Raw genomic sequence first — 25,243 nt, 5'->3', positions numbered from 1 at the left:
AATATCGACATGACTGCACAGCACAAAAGATGAGGACAGAAGAAAGGACACAACACAGGCGTTGCATTGTGTTGTGTGTCTTGTGTCCTTTCTTCTGTCCGTGTTTTGTGCTGTGCAGTATGTCGATGTTAAAAAGGGTTTTGTAAAGGTCCCATGGATGAGTTGTGGTATAATTCAGAGAGGTGTATAGTACATTAATTTTGTTTTCCTTAGATGTACTATTATTGCAGTTTATAGGTTTATGCTATCATATTTTATTGTTTAGTTACTGAGTTGTGAACTTAATTAATGGTGTCATTTTTCGAAATTTTGCAATTTTTAACAATCTTATTTACAAATTGATGGCACAAATAAAAAAACCTTCCTACATTCACTCGATTTTAACTTTTTCTTTTAAATTCAGCAAACCTCATCAAATTCAGTGCAATAGTTGCCAAGCGAAACGATTTCTCCGATCCCATGTACAGTCAACTTCCTTTCATTCGACCCTGACGGGACTGACGAAATTGATCGAATTATCGGGCAGGTCAAATAAACAAGATGCAGAAAAAACACCAAAATACACCGCTGATTCATTTCACAGTATTTTTCCGATTCTAAAACACCCCCGAATCAAACGTGCCAAACGCGCACTCACTTTTGATGTGTCCAAAGTAGAAAACTAGTGTAGGAATAACATAAAGGCTCCTAAAAAAGTAGAAATCTAATGCGCTCCTGCGTTTTTAGTCAGAAAAATTCACCGACTATTACGATGCTCTCTAATGCGAAATTTGAGTATCGCTCTATAAGTGTTTTCATTTCGTGATATATTGGCTGGCGCGGATGGTACGTTGCGTCTGGTACATAAAACTACATGGTGAATGTAGTAAAATGGAATGTTTATTGCTCGCTCCAAAGGTGTATATATAGGAGATTCATGACGTACACATCACATGCCTAGAATCCCAGATGAAGGTCAGACGCTGCCGATAGGTTGCCAGCTGAAGACACATCATCATCTTCCCCCTACAGATTGAGGCAGACGGGGGCTCTGCATTATCGAGTAGACTTTCAGAGTGAAGTCTCTGTGGTAGGGGCTTGCACCACCGGCAGACCCTGGTTTTGCGACTCGGAGGCCTCATGTCTTTGCAAATCAAGACCTGACGGTACTGGCACCGTGTTGTCGTTTGTCTGTTGATCTTGTTCCATCGGTTGATCATTCACTTGTGCTTCTCGTCGTCCTACTTGGTTGAAATGTCTTCGTTGAACCCCTTGCTGTGTATCAATGGTGATCTTCCTCGCTCCGTGTTGTTCCCTCACTGTAGCAGGTACTCATTTCGATCTCGTCCAGCTTCAGGTCCATACACGTTGACCCTGTTGCCAATTCTGTGGAATCTTGTTCTGGTGCTCTGTGTTCCTTGTTTGCTGGTTCGGTGAGATACAGTCTATCTTTGTTCTTATTTGATACCCCAGTAGTAACTCTGCCGGAGACTTGCCTTCTTTGAGTGGAGTTCAACGGTATGTGCACAAGAATTTAGCGAGCCATGTCTGTAATTTGCCCTACCCCATTTTTCTGAGTCCTTCCTTGACTGTGCGAACTGCCCTTTCCGCCAAGCCGTTGGAGTGTGGATGATATGGAGCCGTGGTGAGATGATGTATATGATTCTGATTCATGAAGTCCCAGAAGAATGTGCTGGTAAACTGCGGCCCATTGTCGGTTACTATGGTTCTGGGAAGACCGAACCTAGCAAAAATGACTCGTACCGGGTACACGTGGCTGTCTTCATAAAAAGCGCTTTGATCCATTTAGTTGTTGCATCAACTTAACTAATATCATGTGCCTGTCCAATGGTCCGGCGAAATCTAGATGCAACTGGCTTCATCTTTCATTTGTGACTGGCCATAGTACAGGCATATGTCGTGGAGACATTAGGCATTGGTGCGGCTTCTATACAGACTGAGCATGCTCGTTACTAGGTGTTAAATTTCTGCATCCACGCTTGGAAACCAGAACAACGATCCAGCTGTCTTTTTCATAGCAGCCATCCCTGAGTGATTTTCATGTACATTTAAGATGGGTCTGATGGCAGTAGTAGGTATGATCAGTCAATTTTCCCAGAAAATCAAATCCTGCTTGATCGTTTGTTGTTGTCTTTTGTTGAAATAGGGCCAGTATCACTCTTGATACTCCTTTAACGAATTGGGCCAACCTTGAACAATCCACTGTTTGATTTGCTGCAAGGTAGCATCCAAGTCCATCAGCTGTACTAGGTCCCGTGCTGTGATAGCTTTGCTTGTTAAGAAGTCTGTATACAGCACATGCTCTGGGGTTTCTTGCAGGCACTTAGATCCTTCACTGATTGGAAGTGGCAGCCGGCTCAGTGCATTAGCATTGACGTTGGCTGTACCCTTACGGTGCACTGATAATTGTCCAGTAGGAGGGCCCATCTATGTATCCTGGCCGCCGCCATGGGAGGAATGGCTTTGTTTGGATTAAAGAGACCCGTGAGCGGTTTGTGATCAGTCACCAAGACAAATTTGTTTCCGTACAAGTAGTCTTTAAACCTGGTCACACCAAAAACAACTGCCAAAGCTTCCGTTTCCAGTTGTGATTAGTTTCATTCTGCTTGGTTTAATGTCCTGGAACGGAATCCTATGGGGTAGTCGATTCCATTTACCCGATGAAAGAGAACTGCACCCACTCATACTGCCTATACGTCACATTCCAGCCTCACAGTTTTTTTTTTGGGGGGGGGGGGGTTGAAGTGGGCTTTACTTTGAAGTCTGGATTGCTTCTTTTACATGCTTGAAGGCCGTCTCTTGTTTGTTCTGCCACTCCCATGTGGCTCCCTTCTTTAGAAGGTTGTACAGCGGAGCCAGGTGCGTGGACAAATTAGGCAAAAACTTGGCATAGTAATAATTAGTCTCAGAAATGCCTTGAGTTCGTTCACCAAGGTCGGCGAAGGGGCCCTTTGATGACAGCTGCTATGTTGTCGTCCTTGTGCTTGAGGCCAGAGGCATCCACGCGGTGACCCAGAAAAGTGACTTCTTTTTGGCGAAATTTACATTTGTTGTGGTTCGGTCTAAATCCATTCTCTCGTAAACCTTGAAGCACTTGTCTTAGTTGTGTGAGGTCATTTTTCTTCTCTGCTACAATGATATCATCGAGGTAAACTTGGACACCTGGGAGATCACTGAAGGGCAAGTCCATTCGTCTTTTAAAGATGGTTGGCGCTGAACTTACTCCAAAGGGAAGCCTGTTGAAGCAGAATAGGCCCTTGTGTGTTGAGCACGGTCAATTCTTTAGCCTTGTCATCCAAGGGTAGTTGATCGTAGGCTTGTGTCAAGTCAAGAGTGGTGAATAATTTGCCTTCGTTTAGCCATGCGAAAATGTCTTCAACCCGTGGAAGGAGATATTGTTCAGCAACCGTAGCTGTGTTCACAGTCAGATGGAGAGAGAATACCGCAGACTAGGGACACGCGATCCTCAACACCACTGAGTTGGTTTGAGCCTCCTGGGACACCCTGTATGTATCCCTTTGGAGCGAGCAACAAACGCTCTATTTTTCTACGTTCACCATGTCATTTTATGTACCACATAGTTCAAGTAAAGTCTGTAGTGCTTTATCCAGTTGTGCTTGAATCATGGATACCCGGTTGGGCTTCAGCATCGCGACCCCCAATTTTTTGAAGGCCTTTATAATGTCTTCCACAAAGTGCCGGGCCGGGGATGTCTACGACTAATAAAGATCCGGCTACCGTCTGTCCATCACACGACGCAGTCATGCGTACTTGACCCGCCACGGGGAGCTCTCCCAAAAAGCATGATAATCGAACAGTCGTGTTTGTTAACGGTGGCCACTTGTGTCGATGCTGCTGAAACGCTGCTGTGGAGACGACGCTAACTGGCGATCGAGTATCCACGAGCATGCGAACTGGTACCCCATTCCAGACAATTTCCTTAAAAACAGGGTTCACCATTTCTCTGTTACTGTCTTGATGTGCCACGAGGATAAAAGTGCTTCATGGTCGGGTGAGCGGTCATTGGCATCCGACATATGGTTTGCTGATAAAAACATGCTTCTTCGGCATGTGTGTCACTTCCGCATCTCTGGCACTGTCGGAGACGCTGCTGAGGTCTTCCTTCTCGAGACAGCATTCTCGTATAGTGGACCACCCCCTGTTCCGAGGTGTGCATGTTTCTGGCATTTTTGCTTGTGTTCTGAGCTTAAATGACAGTCTTCCTCCTCCGACAAAGTCAGGTCACGTTTTGTGAGTGATGCCGCCGATCATCTTCATCTACCACTCTGCAAACGATTTGATTAGGAGCATGCGCTGCAGAGAGATCCCAAAGTTGCACTGTTCGGCCAGCCGCTGAATCTCTGCGACAAAGTCTTGCACTGGTTCACCGGGTTGCTCTGCCCGCATAAAAATAGCTTAACTCTCGGCGATCTCTTTGATTTCCGGCGCATAATAATCCTGTAAATATCCGATGGCTTCTTGATAGGTAAGGGCATTGACTTGCCTTTGGTGACAGCGTCCCTAAACGTACTGCTGCGTCGTGCAACAAAGATATCAAGATGGCGCATCGCTTCGTCTCGTCTGTTAACTCTTGCACTTCCAGGTACGCCTCGAGTCGAATCTTGAAGATTGTCCATGTATTCTCGATGCCGTCGAACACGGGTGGTTTTCCGAGGCTCATTCTTCCCTGTGTTGTGAACCTGATGAGTTCGGCTTTTTCCTCGTGGCCACTGATACATCGCGTCTGGTACATAAAATAACTACATGGAGCACGTAGAAAGATGGAACATTTGTTGCTTGCTCGGCAATTAGTTGGGCAATTAGTTTATACTAATTGGCTTTGAAAAACAAAAAAAAAATACCGCAGACTAGGACACGCGATCTTCAACACCACTGAGTTGGTTTGAGCCTCCTAGCACACTCCGTCATTTTTAAAACATTGGCTACTTTTAGCTGGGACACCCTGTATATAGGAGGTTCATGACGTACACATGGCGTGCCTAGAGTCCCGGATGAAGATCGGACGATGCCGCTAGGTTGCCAGTGGAAGACACATCAGCGAACAATCCATACCTGTCAACTCTCCCGAATTGTACGGACGCGACCTCAAGTCTCCTGAAAAGTGGCCACCACAGCGACAGCGGCATTTTTTATTTATTTATTTTTTTTTCTTTTTGCGCCCTATCGCTATAATCCTATTACGCCCTGTAATATAACCATGCAAGAAAGCAGCGCCCCTTGAATCAAGGTAGCCGCCTCTGGCACCACCACGAACACGAGCGACTGATGGGTGCTACTATATTGGATTTTCCGAATTGGCTCGTCTCAGGCTGGCTGGCGCGTTTTTCGCAATTCAGTCGTTATATGTTCGCGAGTGTGATAGGCTTCAGTTGGTTTTGTCAGGTTGTCTAGTAAAGTGCGGAATGCCGAACTACTCTTCGTTTCCCCGGGTTTAGTTGGAACGATACATGGCGCTTTCAGAATCAATCAATCGATCAGTTTATTTCCGCTCCAAAGAGCGGAGGGCCAGGAAGTAAAAGCCCTAAAGAGCTTCACAAGGCTTCCTAACCCCTGTACAGTTCAGCAGCTGAGTACATTCAGTTAAGAATAAGTCATAATCAGCCTATATGTCCACTGCAGGACGAAGGTCTCTCCCTGTGATCTCCAATTACCCCTGTCTTGTGCTAGCTGATTCCAACTTGCGCCTGCAAATTTCCTAACTTCATCACCCCACCTAGTTTTCTGCTGTCCTCGACTGCGCTTCCCTTCTGTAACTCTAATGGTTCACCGGTTATCCATCCTACGCATTACATGGCCTGCCCAGCTCCATTTTTTCCGCCTAATGTCAACTAGAATATTGGCTATCCCCGTTTGTTCACTGATCCACACCACTGTCTTCCTGTCACATTAGGCCAAACATTTTTCGTTCCATCGCTCTGTGCGGTCCTTAACTTGTTCTCGAGCTTCTTTGTTAACCTCCAAGTTTCTGCCCCATATGTTAGCACCTTGCAACATATTCAAGGTGCTATATTTACAAGTATTCCCGAGATCATACAAGGCTGAGTTTCCGTGCTTTGTCACTTAGCGGAGAGGGGACAAGTATGGATTCTGTACCACGTGCGTCGTTTCGCACGGCGTCGGTGGCAGCTAAACAAAAGCAAGAATTGGGTGCGAGGGGGGGGGGGGGGGGTCAATACATTTTTGTCACCTCCCCGGCCCTTTCGTGGGGCGGTCTCCCGAATTTTCATGTTGCTAGGTTGGCAGGTATGACAATCTGCCTCATGCGGCACGTTCCAAACGGAGCGAAGTAAGGTGCGACTGCCTCGCTAATTGGGAGATTGCGAGAGGCAGCTCGTGGCTGATGCGTGGGCACGATTCGCAGCAGCCGCCGCAGACAGACCTCTGCTCATGCAGCGCTTTGGTGAACAGACGATGCGTGGAGTGCCTCGATGCATGCGCTGCCGTGAACGGAGCAGAGGCGAGCGAGCACAATGAGGCACCCTAACGACACGCGCTACTGTGGCACCATCTTGTAGCCATCATTGCCATAGTCTATCTTGCGCGGCACTACACTTTTCTTCTCACGCTTTCGCCATACCCTCTTCCTCCGCTTTCCACCTCATGGTTCTGCTGCACCCTCCTCCTCCGCTTTCGTCTTCGCGCTATTTTCACTCTCATCATCTTTCATCGCCCGCTGCTCTCCATGTTCGCTCTCATCTTTTCCTGTGCTCGTTCGCTCTGTTACAAGGTACGACGCCAATGCTCACCGCAGGAGCGGGCGCCTAAGAGCTGTGCTCTAAAAAGGGCAAGAATCTAATGGTGGCCGTTTTTCTAAAGTCAGCTTCGCCGCAATACATTTGTGTTATGCGGTAGAGCATACGAGCGCCGCAAAGGCATATTGGTATTGTGTCCGATTGCACCGCACAGGCAATTTTCGGTGCATTTGTCCTGAAAAAAAAAAGGTGGGTGTTAGAATTAGGTAAATATCGTAATCAGACATTGTGAGCTACAGTTATTGATTGAAAATCTTCGTAGGGCCAACCGAAAACGGGTGTTTCCGACAGATGACTAGTGCTCAACGCATTCACTGTCCCCTAAGCTCTGCCGAGACACACGCTACCACTAAAGGGGTCGCTTTTGAGGTCACCACAGGGGTTAGGCTGGTGCGTGCTGACTGGTCAAGTTCGAATTATCCGGCAAAGGTCAATTTTAGGATCAAAATAACAAAAGTTTGAGCCCATAGAAATGCATCGGCACCGGCCAGGACCTGCACTCAGGATTGAATTAACCAAAAAATCGGGTTAACTGGTGTCAAATTAATGTTTATCTACTGTAAATAGATCGGAGCCCCCGAGCTAAAGCATCCTCTTAAAGGGGCCCTGAAACACTTCTTGAACATAGTAATAAAACGTTGTCAATCTGTCGTAGGCGTTTCTGTGGACATGTGAACCAAATATTATTGCAGTGCATGCAGCTCAATTAACAATGTCATGCCAAAAACAGCAAAACATCGCTTGCTCTCGCTTCCACAATGTCGTCATGCAGCGTCATCGCAAGTAGCTGGACCTACCAACGCCATTGCCTGATTTTATTATCACGAGAGCATTCTCAGTAATATATAATTGCTAATTTTGAGTTAATTAAATGAAGCATATATCTGTCTGTGATCTGAAAACAACAGAAAAATCATTCTATCTTTGCACTGCCACCTTTACACCCACGATAATTGCACCGGCATGCAACAACTATGCTACGCAGCAGCAGCGTGCTGCGTAGCATAGACCATGCGCTGTCGCGACAAGCCCTTTTGCCACCACAACACTCGGCTTTTGAGCGGGGCTTTGCCCTCTTGGCTTCTCCGCTGTGTAGCTTCCAGCATGCTAACGGGGATGGAAAGAGAGAGAAAGTTTAGTGTTGGTGCAATAACTCCACTTATAATTGGAGAAGGATTCGAAAAATTTTTCCGCCACGAGATTCATGAGAAGATGTCCTTTTAATAGTGAGACCATTCTATGATTAGTTAGTGTGTTAGAGCCCCTTTAAAGGGACACTGAAGGCAGATATTAAGGTAACATGGACTGCTAAAATACCATTCCAGAAAACTCACAGTGCTTGTTTCATGCCAAGAAAATACTTGGTTCGAGAGAAAATCCCTATTGAAGGGGTGGCATTCCTCTAGGGCAATTCAAGTTCCCCGCGAGGCGCAAGCCAGTGTGGCCCTGCATGCGTCATCAGTGCCCTTTACGGCTATCGATGAGTAAAACTGCGCCCTAGAGCCGGCGCAACGGTTTTAGCGTAAAACACGAATGCACATCTAGAAACAGAGCCAGGACATCATATGGACACTGCATTTTCTGCTGCTTGCAGTTAATATGATGATGATGATGTGTGGTGTTTTATTGCGATGTGTGGTGCATGGCGAAAGAGCATGGCCAAAGAGTGCCATGATGCAGTTAATATGAGCTTTGAGAGCCAGCAAGATCAGCGCAGCAGCTACACGATATCAGGACTACCAAAACATGAGCGCACAGTTGGCAGCAGGTCGAGCGAAAACTCAACCTTTTAACAGCCTCCCATCTTTGTCAAGGGCAACATCCATGAGTTCTTTCTTCTAAGATTTGAATAGAATTAAGTTTTTTTTAATTATATTACTAGTGACACAAATATAACAAGGTGTTACGATGTCATCGGGCTAGTACTAGAATTTCCCTGTAGAGTTTCAAACCATCTCATACATTTATCTCAATTTCTCGCTTACAAAAGCTCTGTTCTCGATAATATCGGCGTCTTAGATGTTTTCGAGCATTAATCTATCGCTTCAGTTTGACTTAATATTTGCCTTTAGTGTACCTGTAAGTGAACTTGAAACTGCTATCTTTGAGCCAGGTCTGCACAGCCAGGCACACGTGTCAACCATCACATTTTTGAAGTGAAGCTTTCTCTGTGGAGTCTGACTGGCTTTGATGCTGTGGTCATGGGTGGATTGTGGAGAAAGGGAATGCAGAGAAGAGGTTCAAGTTAGAAGAAGGTGTTGTGAAGAGGAGAGTCCGTGCCGCCATCCGTCATTACGGAGTAGACACCTGTGCTCAGTTGTCGGCAAAAAGGCTATGCCCACAACACTACTCGCAGCTGTGTGGGCATTGCAGCCTGGGCCTGCACCAGTATACACAACAAAAGCAAGACAGAGATGGCTCCCAAATACTTTCAGAGTGCAGACAATGGAGCGGGCCATCGACGTGTGAAGAGTGATGCAGCATGTGAAACTGCTTTAGCCAAAACACGAGAAGCAGCGCTTCACTTGCTTTGACAATGATTGATATCTGCACGATTTTTAGTGTTAGTTCAGTAAATGTGAGCTGTTTCCTTTGTTCATTGGAGTGGATGGGGGAGTAGTGCTGCATAATACCCAGGTTCGTTATAAGTGTCGGGGTATGTTCTATGCCTTTATGGCCCTTTCTTCTTTAGACGACTGGTGAGCGCCACAGTTAATGAAGTAGAAACATGCTGCAGAAATTCAGTTAGATAATCCACTAGGGCCCTTTAAGCTGTGTTCTGCATTATACAGCAGCTATATTTAGTGTTCTTAAAATTGACATATTTCGATATCAAATAATACAGCTCACAAGCTGTTTTGACAGCTTGTCTTTTTGAGTACATGGAAGCACACAGTTGCAGACAGCTCGTTATTTGCATCCATTGACATGCATTGTTCTGTGGCTAGCCAAAAAATGTGGACTAGTAATGGATGACTGCAATATAAACAGGGGCTTGCTTGTAGCATACATGTTGCAAGCCAACGCTAACTTCTGCATTTTTTTAATTTTATTCCATCTTTCTTGTTTAACCTTGCAAACTGAATTCTGCACAGGGCTGTCAAGGAGTTCCTCATGGGAGGGCCCTTCAAGGAGTTTGAAGGCAGCATGTACTTTGACCGGTACCTACAATGGAAGTGGCTGGAGAGCCAGCCTGTGACTGCCAAGACATTCCGCATGTACAGGGTCTTAGGCAAAGGTGGATTTGGTGAGGTGTGTGCTTGCCAAGTGCGCGCTACAGGGAAAATGTATGCTTGCAAAAAGTTGGAGAAGAAGCGCATCAAAAAGCGGCGTGGTGAGACAATGGTGCTGATTGAGAAGCAGATCCTACAAAAGGTCAACTCTCGCTTCGTGGTAAGTGATGGGCACAGATAGCCTCAAACGGACACAGATAAGTGTGTTTATGAGATATGAGTTGTGTATAAAATGCAGGTGAGCCTGGCCTATGCGTACGAGACCAAGGATGCACTGTGCCTGGTGCTGACCATCATGAATGGCGGGGATCTCAAGTTCCACATGTATTCTATGGGTGGGGAGCCTGGGTTCGAGCCACAGCGGGCACGCTTCTATGCGGCAGAAGTGACACAGGGTCTGGAGCACCTGCATGCCAAGGGAATAGTGTACCGAGACCTCAAGCCAGAAAACATCCTGCTGGATGACCATGGCCATGTGCGGATCTCAGACCTTGGCCTTGCAGTGGAGATACCCGATGAGCAGGAGGGCGTCCGGGGTCGTGTGGGAACCGTGGGCTACATGGCGCCTGAAGTGATCGACAATGAGCGGTACACCTACAGCCCTGACTGGTTCAGTTTGGGCTGTCTCCTCTACGAGATGCTTGAGGGCCAAGCCCCCTTCCGGGCACGCAAGGAGAAAGTGAAACGTGAGGAAGTTGAGCGCAGAGTTAAGGAGGAGCGGGAGAAGTACTCAGCCAAGTTCAGTGAGGAGGCCAAGGACTGCTGCCAGCAGCTACTGGCAAAAAGCCCTGCAACCCGGCTTGGCTGCCAGGAAGGCCGTGCAGGTGCCCTCCAGGTAAAACGGCACCCTTTCTTCAAGAGCCTTAACTGGAAGAGACTGGAGGCGGGCATGCTTGAGCCACCTTTCGTGCCCGATGTGAGTTATGTGCGGTGCACTGAAAGCATAGGTTACCACTTACACTGAAACACTTGCCTTGCAGCCACATGCAGTGTACGCAAAAGATGTGCTGGACATCGAGCAGTTCTCCACTGTCAAGGGAGTCAACCTGGATGCTAGCGACGACTCCTTCTATAGCCAGTTCAATATGGGCTCGGTGTCCATACCATGGCAAACTGAGGTGAGTGTTGCTTCCAGCATTGTAGTAGCTGCTTACTGTCGGTGCGCATGCAGATGATCGAGACGGAGTGCTTCAAGGAGCTCAATGTGTTTGGACCGAGCCAGACGCGGCCCCCTGACCTCTGCTGGGAGCTTCCCCCGGCAGAGGACCGCCGGGGCTGCTTTCCTTTCCGCAGGAAGCCACGATCCCGGCCCAGCTGAGCACTCCCAGACTATGCAGACCCTGTATTCCAGGCATAATTGTTGCACCCAATGGCACTCTGAGCCCAAACCTTTCAGGGACCCTTGTTTGGTGAATTGTTTGTGCAACGCTAGTCATGACATTCCTAGTTTTGGCGGACTACTCTTAATTTATTTGACGCTCCTGTTGTGGAGTTATGTGGCTCCATTTGCATCCAAACCTTGTGTGTGTTGTCCTGAAATGGCAGTTTGGTTTTGTTTGTAATTGCAGGAACGTTTGCGAGTTAACCTGTGGCAGAGCCCCGCAACCCCTACCTTCTGTGTGTTTCAGTGGAGTTGTGATTGTGCCATTTACATTTTTGTAAATATGTCAACCATGGTAAACTAGCTGTTTTGTGACTCCCTCAAATAAATTGTCATCTCTTGGTCATGGTGAGGCTCACTTTGCTGCTGTTTAGCGAATGGCCTAAGTGCAGAATATTACATAAACTGTTGAATGTGATGCTTCTGCACTTAAGTGGAGATAAGTTCTGCTGTAATTGTTTTTACCAGTGCTAACAAAGGCAGCAGGGTTGTATTGCTATGGCTTTGATGTGCAAAGAGCTCACATAGTTGCTGCTACCACTAGTGACATGGTCTCAAGCACACATATCAAAGTGGTGCAGCAACTTGGTTTTCATTCTGAAGTTTTAAAGCAAGCCATTTCTCTGAATTACCATTGTGTGAAGAAAAACTGAGAAATGAGTTTAGCATTAGCAAACATTCGCCTTGTTGTTGACAGTGGTGTTTGCCACACACGTAAGATGTGCTGCACGGCCACCTCTTCCCCAGTACCTTTTTATGTGTAATGAGTATGCTAAATATATTTGAAGTGTGCTTGTACATTTTGACTATATCTTTCTTTTATCAGATAGGTGCTTTGTTCCTTTCTTTGCAGGAAAAGACAATGTTCTTTTGAGTGTCAGTTTGCAAGGACATGTTCAAAGGTTTTACTCAGGGTCATATCTATAATTTCACATAATCTGTAGCTTTATTCACCGTTTCTTCTCTTTTTAGCATTGGTTGCACTTTTGTGTGCAATGACACACTGATCTGCTGTACGATGAAAATGTGTTAAGTGCACTGTGAAAGCGGAATTTTTAGGTTGTGCTCCTTGGCTGTAAGGCAGTGGGTGTGCACAGTTGCACACTGCCTGTTGGTTTCACACAGCACAGAAGTGAGCAAATTTCTTACCGAACCGAGGTCTGTTGCAGTACAGCATTGTGAAGCCTACTTGTGCAACAGAAATGTCATTAGTACTTGCCATGGTGTATATGGCTGTAGGTGAACTGGGCCTTGGCTGTGTTTTTGGAAATGACTTCCTCTCAAGGATACCAGGTTGAACGCTTGGTGTGTGTATATATATATATATATATATACATACACACACACACACAAATGGGTTAACTGATTTGTACTTGTCTGTGCTAATTGTTGTTCAGTACAGTTTGACAGTGTATGTAATTTATGTTCAGCCCTGGTAGGTAAAGCCCATTGAATGCTGAGTGTGGCACCTGCTCAGGATAAGGGTGGCCTTTTCTGCTTCACCTGTGGCAACAAGCCTTGCAATCATTTCAATGACTTTCAGTACGGCTGTAGCAGCAGTATGGATGTTGCACCCTGTTGGTCCTCCAATTGAAGTATGCTTTGCTAATCTGCATCCATTTGTCCGTCAATAAAAGAATGCCTTTCCCTATTAGTATCCGTCACAAACTGTGCTTCACACCAGATGTGGTCCAGGATTTAATTGCATGCCAAGTCGCATGTGATGCAAGGGAGACCGCTTGCATCTTGAGCAAGGTGCTTGCCCTTAAAAAGCATGCATTATTTTGTTTTCCATATAATTGAAAGCTATACTGGTGAGAGAAAAATATTGCTACACTTTTAACTTGGCAAGCAAAATGTTCATCTCAAGGGCGTTGAGGCAACCACAGGTGAGTAAACACTACGGTAGCCCATCGAGCAGCGTTTATTTTGCCATCCTTGACCTCATGAACATTAACAATTAAGGATATACCTTGTTACATGTGTGCAATTCGTTCACTATATTTTCCTCTAGTTGCCATCTTTATTAGCATTAACTTGCTGTGCATCTCTTCCACATGTCTGCCTAACTTGTTTAGTGCTGATAATGAAAAGCTATGTTTCACATTGGAATACAAGGACAACGAGCAATTTAAGGATACTGCAATGGATTGAGTAATCCTTCATGGTGTCTAGGAAAAATTGTTAATAAGTTTACCCTGCTAATGGCGTATGGCCCAGGCACGACTGCTATCGCAGCCCTAGTTCATCTGATTAGCTATACTTGCAGTACACTAGTGTCTGTGCCTACATGTGTACCACTCCATATAAACCAATACTTTCGCTAGGTGGCTTGATTTGGTACAAGTTTTCTGGGTGTAAATCAGCCATTTGAGTTTGTAGACCAATTTGTAGCTACTAGTTTCTCCACCCCAAATGGTTTCACAGCTACGCCACAGATAAATTCACAAACATTTTCACTCGGAGTATTTACACATTTATAAGTTTGCAGTTTTGTGACTGCTTTTAGGAGAGATTCTCATGGGAAGTCAGTTTGCTATGTTTATGATCCGGGCAGCCACGGGCATATCCAGAGCATCAAAAGGTGGGTCTTCGAAACAGAATGAGAGAGGCACTGCACGCGCAGTCTTGTCGACACAGTAATAGGGCCTCCAGCCTCCTCCTCTGGATCCGCCAGTGGCTCTGGGAGGTCACAGTTCTGCTCTTGGAATTGTACAGCGACCAGCAAGTGGGCATTCAGTGACTGAAGTTGTGTGACAACAGTGGTACAAAAGAGCAGGAAAGCGCCGTGGGGCACCAAATTGGGGACTTTTAGATTTCGCGTGCACAAAGGGCTATGCCCTGCTTGCATTCTTTTGTACTTTGCGGTTCTTTTGCAAGTCTGGCGGTTTGCATCCTCTGTAACTGCATACGCAAATCTTAAACTCCCGATTGTCGCGAGCCGCTGCGAGGAACAGTGCAAGTATCCTGCTTCCTTGATCTATCACCCTTCTTATGGCATTTTTGATCATTCTCGAGTAGGTCAGATAAGACTACGTAAATCGAGAGAGGAACAGCGCTTGCCACCATAAATATATTTTTTTTTTTTAATCCGAGGACAACTAAGCACTTACGAATGTGAAAGTATTAATGTACAATTGAACATCGTTGAGTGTGCAAGTTACTCCTCGCGGCCAAGCGAGTTCGTTGAGAAGCTTAGCATCTAGGAGGCTTTGGCCAACGCCTCCCAGAGAGCGCAAGGCCGGTGCACTGGGTCCACTTCGATCCGTGACGTCGTGCTACCTTGCCCGACTGCCTTAGAATCTAATGGGGGCGCTCCCGAGGAAGCGTTGGCTTAGCGTACTTCGGTTTGGTCTTAGCGAGGCGCAGTTCGAACGCAAGCGAGGCTGACGTGGCGTCTCCCTTCACGCAACACCTGGCGCGCAAACGGTACAGCAAGTGTTCCCTTTCGCCCGCTCTGTCGAGACGCGCTCGTCAGGGCGTCGCAGCCAATGGGAATTTAGGTGCTGTTTTTCGCTGGTCCAGACAGACTCCGGCTTTTTCGCTATATGAATCATTTGATGCTTCCGCATAAAAAAAAAAAAAAAAAAAAAAGCCACGCGCACGCGCGCTACTGTTAGTAAACACAGTTAGGACCTTCCCATAGACTGAGTGGTTCTTTACAGCACGTTCGAGTAGGACTCTCATAACGCCGATTAGGGCCCGGTATTTCCTTGTCACGTGCGTGGCGGGGGAGAGCACCAGGTATGTATCCCCCACCCACGCCTCAAAATTTGTATGTACAACGGTACTGAAAATGACGTACGAAAACGCACTTGCGGGAGCGGCGGGTTCTTCTGGATGGAACGTACTATAGAGCTATACGGAGTAAGGATCATAGAGTTAATATACTGACTCTATGGTAAGGATAGTAGTTTTATAGGCTGCATGAACTTGGACACATTCGCGCTTACTAACAAACAAGCGGTGAATTATCAAGGTGAATTAACAAGCGCGCACAAGCAAGCATGAATCGATCACACTCGATGACCGCAGACAACTGGCGTGAGCAAGCGCGTGGCAGCGACCGAAGGTTCGTGCGGTCTATCGCTTCAACGAAAACTGAGCGGCGAAAGCACAGCGCGTACAAAGGTAAGAGTCGTGTGGAGATCGCTTTCAAGATAAGCCCGCAGCCGCGCAATGTACAAGTACGCAGTTGGTGGTAGAGTAGAAGCCGTGCCCCCTCCCTCTCGCGCTGCCTTCGCGCTTTCCTCCTTTCGTGTGGGCGATTGAGTCTCCAGTTCCCCTTGCGCCCGGTCGCAAGATACGCATTGAGTATCGCAGCTAAACGTCGCCTCCCATCCCCCCACGGCCTTCCGCACGACGGAAGACGTCTTTGCTTTCCGCCGTGCGTTCGCTCCCCGTGAAAGCGCGCGTCCCTTGCCGCGCTTTCACTCGCACACACAGCATGCGGCGCGCTGCGACGATTTTATCGCCGTTGGACTTTACACGGAACTTGATGGCGACGGTAAAAATGCGCTTGGAGTGTCTGTATAATTGCTATCGTAATAAAAGGAGAAAAGAAATTCCACAGCCGCTTCCTCCTTGAAATGCTGAGTCATGGAGGATGCAATGGTACAGTTACTTTCTGTGGCTATGAAGAAAAAGCTACGGGGGCGTGGCTGCTGCAAATTGTTACCGCGCCAAGTAGTCCGACAGCGTTTGACAGTGCTTTTGGTTGCTCGGAACAGACGCGAATCGACGCAGCTTCCACGTGCGACGGTTTCGCGTTTGCCCAGACGCGGAAAAGAAAAGCCCCAAAATAAGTAATATTTTACACTCACTGGTGTGTTTTGTCTTATTTAACTGTTGCTAATAAGGTCTTTATGTTATATATATATATATATATATATATATATATATATATATATATATATATATATGTGTGTGTGTGTGTGTGTGTGTGTGTGTGTGTGTGTGTGTGTGTGTGGTGATTCTTTAGGAAAGGACACTATAATAAAAAGTGTACTATAAAAAAAAGTGTACTACAGACACACTACTCGCAAGTTAAAACCAACTCTAGTACTTACTAGTGATGGCAGGACAGTAGCCAGCGTAGCCAGCCAGTTGAACGTGGTCGAACGGTTGTTATAAGTAACAAATCTTCTCCTATACTCGGATAACAAAAACGTTTTGATTGTTTGAAAAAAAAATTACAAATTAATGTTTGCAGTATTTTGATTGGTATTTTGTTTAAATTTAGCTATGAAGCTGATTTGCACAGAAGTAGATCGGTGACGAATGCAGCGCTACTTTCTTGCCACTCGGCGTTTTTATTTTTTTACTTGCGACCAGTGCGGCCAATGAAAAACTCCACTTTTTGGCGCGATTTGCACCAATGGTAATCTGGTCTTCGGTGCCGATTCATCACTTCGAATTGCGTGAGCAATTACTTTTTTAGCATGCACTTACTGTTTCCGTGCACACTTTACCTAGTACGTCTCCTAGAACAGCAAAACAAGGTTTTGTCGCCCTGCGTCCCGGAAAGTAGGCGGAAGAATGCTTGCTGACTGAGGTGGTGTGGTGGTTGAAATGCGCGTTGTCCTGCGTTCACTAAGTACTCTCCTCTAGATTTTGCCTGCTCAACATGAAGCAAAAAGTGGAAAGTGATAGTGATTTCGTCAAGAATGAAGCTCAAAATGGACATTTACTGTGCACTCGTAATGGCTCGGAATTGACATCAAATAGTAGTGACAGTTGCGAGAAGGACGCGCATTCTGATTGTTCGAAATCGTCAGGCGTTTCTCCCACTGAGGACACCGTTCGGCGCAGCAAATTCGGAAGAGTGCGAAAACCCAACGTCAGTCCTTGCATGGAATATACTCCTATAGTTCGAAAGTGTTCATCGCACAACCGGGAAAAACGAAGAACGCCATCTCGCAGCCCGCCGTCACCATCGCATGGTCGCGAGAGACAGTCAGCAGCAAGCGAGAAATTTAAACCTACCGAGTCTCTACAGTACCTCGTGGGGGACTTGCTTTGGTCAAAAATAGGCCATCATCCCTTCTGGCCTGCTATGGTTTCATTTGACCCGGTGAGTGGGATTTACACGAAGGTAATCAGGAATAAATATCGCATCTACCATGTTCAGTACTTCGGAGTGGCGGCTCAGCATGGCTGGACGCAGCCCAGGCGCGTGCTACCGTTTGAAGGGCTCGAGAAGTTCGTGGCGTTGGGTGATTTGGAACGTGCACCGTATGCCGTGCCCACTCGCAAGCGAGACGCCTGGCAGGTGGCGGTTGAGGAAGCGGTTGCCGCAATGCAAATGACACGAACGCAACGCAAACTTGAACTAACTTTTGAATACTACGATCCGCCCACAAAAAAGCCGAGGACTGCACATCCGCCCAAGGAAAACGGCATCGTCGAGAAGGCGAAGGAAGAGCTGTGTCTCATCTGTGAAGCAATCGGTGCCACGCTGACCTGTACAGGTCCCTGTAAAAGGAGCTTCCACCTTGACTGCCTCGGCATCACTCATCCGCCTGTGGCCTTTCTTTGTGACGAGTGCACCCTTGGTAAGTTGATTGCCGCAGTTAATTATTATGAACACGACTTATTTACTTCAGCCTCCCTTGAATACTGCGGCAATGACACCATTTTCTGATTGAGCACTGATGCTGTGTTATATTTAAAAAGTGCAAGTTTATTCATTTCAGCAACTACATTGAAGTATGTACTAATGCTGTTTGGCAGGGAAATATGTCTTGATTGCAAGTCACATGAGGTTGATTAAAAAAATTTTTTTTACATGTTTGCATTGGAGCAGTTTTCGTGCATCTCATCAGTGGATTCACAGTGATTGGGTATGTTAAGTAGAGGAGGGGAACCAGCCTGTAAAACCTGAAGCACTATGAATGCTGCATTCGTAGCCTGACTGTGCGTCTGTAGCCAAACATTTACCATGTGTTGATCTGGGGCTTAATCGGACAATTACGCTGTCACATGCTTGATGTGGTCAGTCACTGAACACTCAGCATTTGAGAACTGTAGGAAAACTTCTGTTTCCATTATTGGAAATATACAAATGAGAGTGACACATGAAAACTCTAGCTTGGCTGTAGGATACAAAACTACCAAAATTATTTTTCAGAGCTTGTGCATAATGGGCTGTCTTAGCACAAGCATACATGTGTGGAGCAATGCCCGAGGCACTACTAATGCTGAGGGTCCTCACCCTCTTCCCTGCCAAATTAGTACCATTTCAGCTCTGGTATTGCAGCAGTTGATTTGTGGTGTTGAACGTTCCACAGCTGCTCATTGGGGACTATGGGGGATGTTGTGAATATTAATAGGAATCAAACTCGTGACCTTGTGCCCAGCAGTGCAATGCCATAGCCACCGTGTCACTGCGGCAGGTATAGGTGAAAGAGCGCCCACGTGGTTTTGTTAGAAGTCAACATGCTAAAAGAACTTACCGGAACAGTTGGCCAGCGTCATATGTTTGCACCCTGTGCATCAACTGTCAGTAGTTATTTTACCGGATGCCATTATACAAAAGTAGATAAAAAACTAGATCGAAGCACCAGTGATGCACTGATTTTTGATAGGTGCTGGTTTTGTAACTGCCATGTTGTGCAGTAGCAGTATCATTTTAACCGCTTGTTTTGAGGGAGAATAAGCTGAAGAACATGATCGTGCATGACCATAATACTAGGGTGAGTCTATTCTCCCGGCAGCATTTGTACCGGCGCGCACCTCCTATTGGCGTTCGGAAGTCACATGACAGACTGCCGGGGGAAAAACGGCCTGAAGGTGCGCCCTAACCTAACATCACATAACCTAATATCACCTAATCTAACCTAGCATAGCATAACATAACCTAACATTACACCCTAACCTTCCAAGAGCCAATAGGAGGTGAGTGCCGGCAGAAATTCGTTGCAGAAGTTCTCCTGGCTGCCGGGAGAATAGCCACTGCCTTTATTATACTATGCAGCCATTTTATTCCACGTGAATTTCAGTAGAGAATGCAATTTTAAAGCAAACCTTTCTTTGCGAATCCTCCCGGACTTTCCTGACCATGGCTGCTGGCGAGCTCGGTGCTGCTGCTGTCTTGCCAAATAGCTCACACTTAAAAAAAAAAAAAGAATTATGTGCTCGGTTGCTGGGATTAAATCTAGGCGCTCCAGCACAGGAGCAGCTCGATGCTATAACCATTAGGCTACAATCGCACGTATTACGTCACGCGAGCGCGTGTCGCTAGCGGCCAGCTATCGTGCCAATGCCAACTAGCTCTTTGAGATGATTGCCGCATGATGATGATTTCCATATTATGGCACATACCCACAACGGAGGATTGGTCAAGAACTGAGCGGTGCAATTAAAATAAATAAGAAAAATACACGCCAATGTAAAAGTTGTCACATCCTTCTTTGTGGGGTTTTACATGCTAAAACCAGTTCTGATTATGAGGCTTCGGATTAATTTTGACCACTTTGGGTTCTTTGCGTAGCACGGGTGTTCAAGAGCACATGTGTGCGTGCCAGTTTCCTTTACACCAAAATGTAGAAATTAAATGGCAAAAATTATAGCATTTTATTAACTGCTTCATGAAATCTTCGCTTCACATAGATTCCAAAATGTGCATTGGATCTGCATAATTAAAAAAAGGGGGCAAGTTTGCACTTGGTCGTGCAAAGCTTAGGCACAGCGAAAGTGTCATCCTCAAGTCTTACTGGCTGCTACTGCCAGGTATTAACTTGGTTGCTGCTAGATCTTAACTTGGTTTAACTTAACTATGCATGTAGGGAAGGTATCCTCGAGCAATCATTTTTGGAGGTACCTTCCCTTTTGCGACATTTTGCGTGGCTAGCGCTGTACGCGTCGGCGCCTACGAGCTACATCATTCCTGGCATGCCACAAACGTAGGCAGGCAAGTACAATGTGCAGCAACTCCAGGACTTGTACAGGAAGCGCAGCCCCAAGTTGAACTGGCGTGATAATTCACATTTCGCTGCTGGGAAAAAGTACTTACGACTTTCAAAACTATAGCACATGACTAGCCTGCTACAACATATGCAAAGCTACTGTCTTGCATGCTTGCCATTTCTTTCAAAGTGCCATGCAACGTTTCGTATTCTCCTGTGTTTTCAATGTACGAATACGAGCTTTGCGGCTGTACTCTGGAATCACCATTTTGGAGATGCCATTTTTGTCACTTCCAGCTTGCACCAGTTTCGTAAGTATTTGAATTTGTAAGTGGGCACACTTTCTGTCCGCTTAATGTCAATATATGCCATTTCACTGTCAAGTTTCTTAACGGTGAGAATGTATGCTAAAGGGTCATTGGAATGGTTGTAACATAGTGCTGAAAGTGATATCAGAGTACGATGCCTAGCCTTTTTAAGAATGCCCTGAGCATTACAGATCTTTTTTCTTACAAAATGCACATAGGATTGCTTCATTGCTGTTTTAACGTCACGCACGCATGTTGATTATTTTAATTAATACATACTCTGATGCCAGCTCTCACACTTTATAAATGTGTGGCCAGTTTCATTGCTGTTATTGTGTGTTTCATCCATATGATACCCGCCGTGGTGGTGTAGTGGCTTTGCTGTTGCGCTGCTAAGCTCGAGATTGCAGGATCGAATCCCGGCCACCGCGGCTGCATTTCGATGGGGGCGAAATGCAAAAACACCAGTCTACCGTGCATTTTGTGCACGTTAAAGAACCCCAGCTGGTCAAAATTAATTCGGAGTCCCCCACTACGGCGTGCCTCATAATCAAATCGTGGTTTTGGCACGTAAAGCCCCCGAAGTCAATTCAATTCATCCATAAGATGTAATCATAAGCAGGAATACCTATGCCTGGACAGGCTGCACTGGCCTCTTTATTTGGGTTTTTCAGCCCAGTTGGGTTTTTCCGTAGCTGTTCCTGAGGAATAAGTCCCTGAAGGAAAATTTGGTTGCACTAGAAACATAGCCTCCAGAAGGGCAGGTCGTTGCTGTTTGTGTGTATGAGTTGGATTTTGTCAATATTACAATGGTTAGAGTGGGAAGATAACAGTGATGAACAAGCCCAGCTGGCAATGTGTAATTGTTCTTTCTGTGCTGGAAAATGGAAAGCAAAACTTCATCTGTCACTGGCCTCATGCTACAAGTGATAGTGCAACTTCAACCAGACATACCCTGAAACCTGTATAAAGCTGAAAGTAAGGTGACTTATCTAATATGTCAAATGCTCAGTCTTCAATTTGAAGACTTAATCTCCCCTTTCCCATTTGACAGTAGTCACCTTTATATATTAAGTATATTACCCTTATACAACACCAAAAATGCGACTCTTACCGTGAGAGGGGCTTTGATAAGCCAGAGAAGATGCAAAACCGAAAGTTGGGTGTAGACACCACTTCGAAGTTCCCACACCAGCTCACCATGATGTCATGGATTTTGATGGCATCTGCTTGGGCTTAGGCAATTCTTTAACCGTGACGATTGCCTAAATTATTTTGTAAAGGAATTACAAAATTAAACTTGGCAAATTTAAGCTACAGCTGCTCAAAAACAAAATACTTGGAAATTGTGACATCACACTGATGCATCATGGCTGAGGTTTTGCTTGAAATTCTAATAACTTAAGCTTTGTCTTCATTTTCTCTTCTAGTAATTAACTTCTTATAGAGAAACCAATGAAAATAGAAATATGGAAAAAAATATGCTGTCAGTCTAAACTGGTTTAGTGCTTCTCTTAGTGTCCTTTTAAAGGGAGTCTTCTACATTACTGCTGCTGCCACTGCTGTCCTTCATTTTCTCTACCAGGCACTCACCCATGCCTTGTGTGCAAAGGCACAGATGCCACACAGAAGTGCTCCATGGAACACTGTGGCACTTTCTACCATATGTCCTGCCTGAAGACCGTGCCATTGACACTCAAGGAGGAGTCACTGGTCTGCCCTCGCCACTTTTGTTTGCCCTGCTTCCAGCAAAAGCCACGTGCTATTAGCTCCAAAGGCAAGTGATCTTTGAATGTTGTGAAGCCTTAAGCTTATACAACTTGTCAGCAGTTCCAATAAATCCTGTTGGTTTGGGGCACGATGTAAGATATACTATATTTAGGCGAGGACACTGTTCAGGCCTGTGGTGAGGCATGATCAAGTATCATTGTTGTGCACCCCAACTGTGCTTAGTGCACATTGGTAATCTATTGGCGGAGTGGTGCAACTTTATAACTGAAAACATGGTTTCCGAGATTGCATGTGCGACCTCGAAGGCCATGCCGAAAATCTTTTGCTCTAGCGACTGCCGCTTTGCAGGCCATCTGAAATCACAGAGGCGTGAGATGCGTCCCAGTGTCTCTGTGATTTCGCTGAAAGACACGTTTCAATGAGCTGCTCTTCACTTGCCTTGTGCCACATGAAATTGAGAATTGCAAAATTGCAAGAAACTCGAGTATCAAGTTTACAACTCTAACTCTGGAAAGAAAAGCGATATCTCAATTCTGTAAACTGCACTTAATAAAACATCTAAAGCTGACAAAATGTATGTATTACAAACAGCTCTCGGATAAACCACTAATTTGTGAGTATAATTCCAAAACCCTCGTAAACATTGTAACAATTTCACATAAGCTGTAAACTTATACATCAATGTTCACTGTAGATGCTCCAACAGATGCAGTTTACAGAACTGCGATATCTGTTTTTAATGCAGAGTTAAGGATTTGTAAACTTCGGCGTTCCGTTCTTTTTTTTTTTTTTTTATGCTTACCGGGTTTTAGCAATTATTTTTCTTTTTTCAATTTGAAGTCCTAAATCAATATTCTACTTCCTATAGTTGCTAGAATTTAACTTTTGTCTCTCTCAAATGCAAAAATTTCATTCAAATCGGTCGAGCAGCTGTCTCATAAAAGCACTTCTGTATTTTACATGTATTTGAGTAGGGAAGACAGAGTTGGGTGCCGAGCTAAACCTTCCTCTTAAACCATAAAGCCACAACATTAGAAATTTTGTGAAATATATGCGAAAGTAACATGTCTGCTACATGCGAAGAATTAGTATGCAAAACTCACAGAACACAGCTTCGAATGCCGGGATCGATGAGTCATCTGGTAGCAGGGGACTTTATCTGGCAGCTGTGAAGCATTTGCTGTCCGTACCTGACAACAGTATCTTACACCGGGGTTTGAGCGTACTTACGTGCTGTGCATTATATGCAAAGAAAGCATACATTTACACCATAAATGCATATGGGTGGCAATTTTGTTGAGATTCCTTGCACTCACTTATATGCAACTCTTATCATCCACTATCCACAGCCAGCTGATCTCATTATTAACACAGGTGGAGCGTCAGTCTGACCACTTGCAAAGCGTGAAAAGGAAAAGCATTGGAAAAGGCACCACTACAAAATAGTGGCCATGCTTCTGCATAACTTTTTGTCTTGACTAGCTGCAAAGCCTTTTCATATTAGCTTGCGGCTCACAAAGTTAAAAGCCGCCCCCACAGGAGCGTCTGTGTTGGTAGGCGTTTGGTGTGTTGCGACACCACGGACTCTGCTGAGTACATGGGGGTCGGACCCTCCCGCACTTTGCAGTGCGTGTGGCTTAGCCGTGTCCTGGGAAAAGGGGATCCAGGGGGTTGAGCCACTGCCGAGTTGTTTGGACTTTTCAATCAATCAATCAGTTTATTTCCGTCTTTCGTGTACTCGATACAACGAAAATAGGTGGCAAGAGAAAAAAGCTGCTTTGTCGCAGCTTGACTGAGCTCTTGCCACCCGTACAGCAGCAAATATGCATGCAGGAAATGAGCATACAGAGAAGTTTTTCATTTTCCTTTTGCAGCTTCAAATGAATATCAACCGTCTTACAGAATGTACCAGCAGCATAATATGAAGTATTGAAAACAAAATACACAGAAAATACAAACAAAAACTACATGAGGACAGGTATAAGATATCACCATAAACATTATTCAAACGTTTTAGCATAAGTAAATCAAGAAAGATCTATTCAAGATACTAGATACTAGGAACTACACAAAGATCAAATATTTCCTTTTTTGTTATTGTTAGTATGTCTATATCTCGTGCAATGTAAGTGGCATTCTGTGTCGAATCCTTTCTGTGCCATAATGTGTACGGGAAAAAGGAATTTCAAAAGGTGGCTTGTACCTGAAAGGGTACAACGCTATGTTTCTTTTAAATTTGCTAGGTCTAAAAACTTTTCAATTTTGCCAATTTATGGCCCCTTGGCGGAGGCAGCACACCTCATCGGCCTCGGCTTCATGTAGATGGCACCCCGGACTGACCCACAAGGGGGATATTGGTAGTTGCCTTTTCCCATCTCTCTCTCCAACCTTCGTCGTTCTCTCTCACTTTCAATTGTTCCTGTCTTCTCTTTGCTTCTTTTTACTTCTGATCTTCCAGGCAGCAAGGGTTAACCTTGTGTCGAGCAACCATCCTTGGCTGTGCATATTTGGATATAGCAAAAACGTACAGTTGGCGTCCGCAGCCCTTGTTTTTTAAAAGTCCTGTGGCGTCTCCTTCTTGGGCTCCACGATGGGCAGCCGGTGTTTCTGCCGAAACCTGTAGATACCACCCTCAGAAACGAGGGCGTACCATAAATGTCTTTCAGTGTTTGGACAATTGAACGCGAAACTCCACGGTTTCATGTCAATCATCCTGGTAAACCCGAAAAGACTGTGAAAACGATCCCACCTTTCATTGTTTCAAAATCTCTGACTGAAGTTTTGAAGCTTTCAGGCCAGGTTATAAAGCATGGAAAATGGCGAGCGGTGATCTACTTTTGGAGCTCTGCGATCAGAAACAGCATGAAAAATTTTCCTATCTAGTGTCAATTGGGGACGTTCCAGTGACCGT

The 25,243-nt window shown here is 45.5% G+C and overlaps 2 protein-coding genes across 4 annotated transcripts in view; both read left to right on the top strand.

Moving 5' to 3' along the window:
* The window catches only part of LOC119461403 (G protein-coupled receptor kinase 2), a 28,668-nt gene extending 15,627 nt beyond the window's left edge, over positions 1 to 13,041 (top strand). For all 3 annotated transcript variants that reach the window (XM_037722699.2, XM_037722713.2, XM_037722721.2), the window contains exons 6-9: positions 9,869 to 10,166; positions 10,245 to 10,922; positions 10,987 to 11,124; positions 11,178 to 13,041. In XM_037722699.2, coding sequence (XP_037578627.1) covers positions 9,869 to 10,166; positions 10,245 to 10,922; positions 10,987 to 11,124; positions 11,178 to 11,324 — 1,261 coding nt within the window. In that variant the 3' untranslated portion in view covers positions 11,325 to 13,041. The remainder of the gene's footprint in view (positions 1 to 9,868; positions 10,167 to 10,244; positions 10,923 to 10,986; positions 11,125 to 11,177) is intronic.
* A 3,652-nt stretch (positions 13,042 to 16,693) lies between these two features.
* The window catches only part of LOC119461384 (histone-lysine N-methyltransferase NSD2), a 39,359-nt gene continuing 30,809 nt past the window's right edge, over positions 16,694 to 25,243 (top strand). Inside the window, exons 1-2 of the mRNA XM_037722682.2 lie at positions 16,694 to 17,941; positions 22,187 to 22,378. Of these exons, the coding sequence (XP_037578610.1) occupies positions 17,014 to 17,941; positions 22,187 to 22,378 (1,120 nt within the window). The 5' untranslated portion in view covers positions 16,694 to 17,013. The remainder of the gene's footprint in view (positions 17,942 to 22,186; positions 22,379 to 25,243) is intronic.

Source organism: Dermacentor silvarum, chromosome 1, assembly GCF_013339745.2.
Source record: "Dermacentor silvarum isolate Dsil-2018 chromosome 1, BIME_Dsil_1.4, whole genome shotgun sequence".
In the NCBI taxonomy this organism is placed as follows: Eukaryota; Metazoa; Arthropoda; class Arachnida; order Ixodida; family Ixodidae; genus Dermacentor; species Dermacentor silvarum.
The sequence above is the reverse complement of the archived record's forward strand: the minus strand, read 5'-3'. Positions and strand labels throughout refer to the sequence as shown.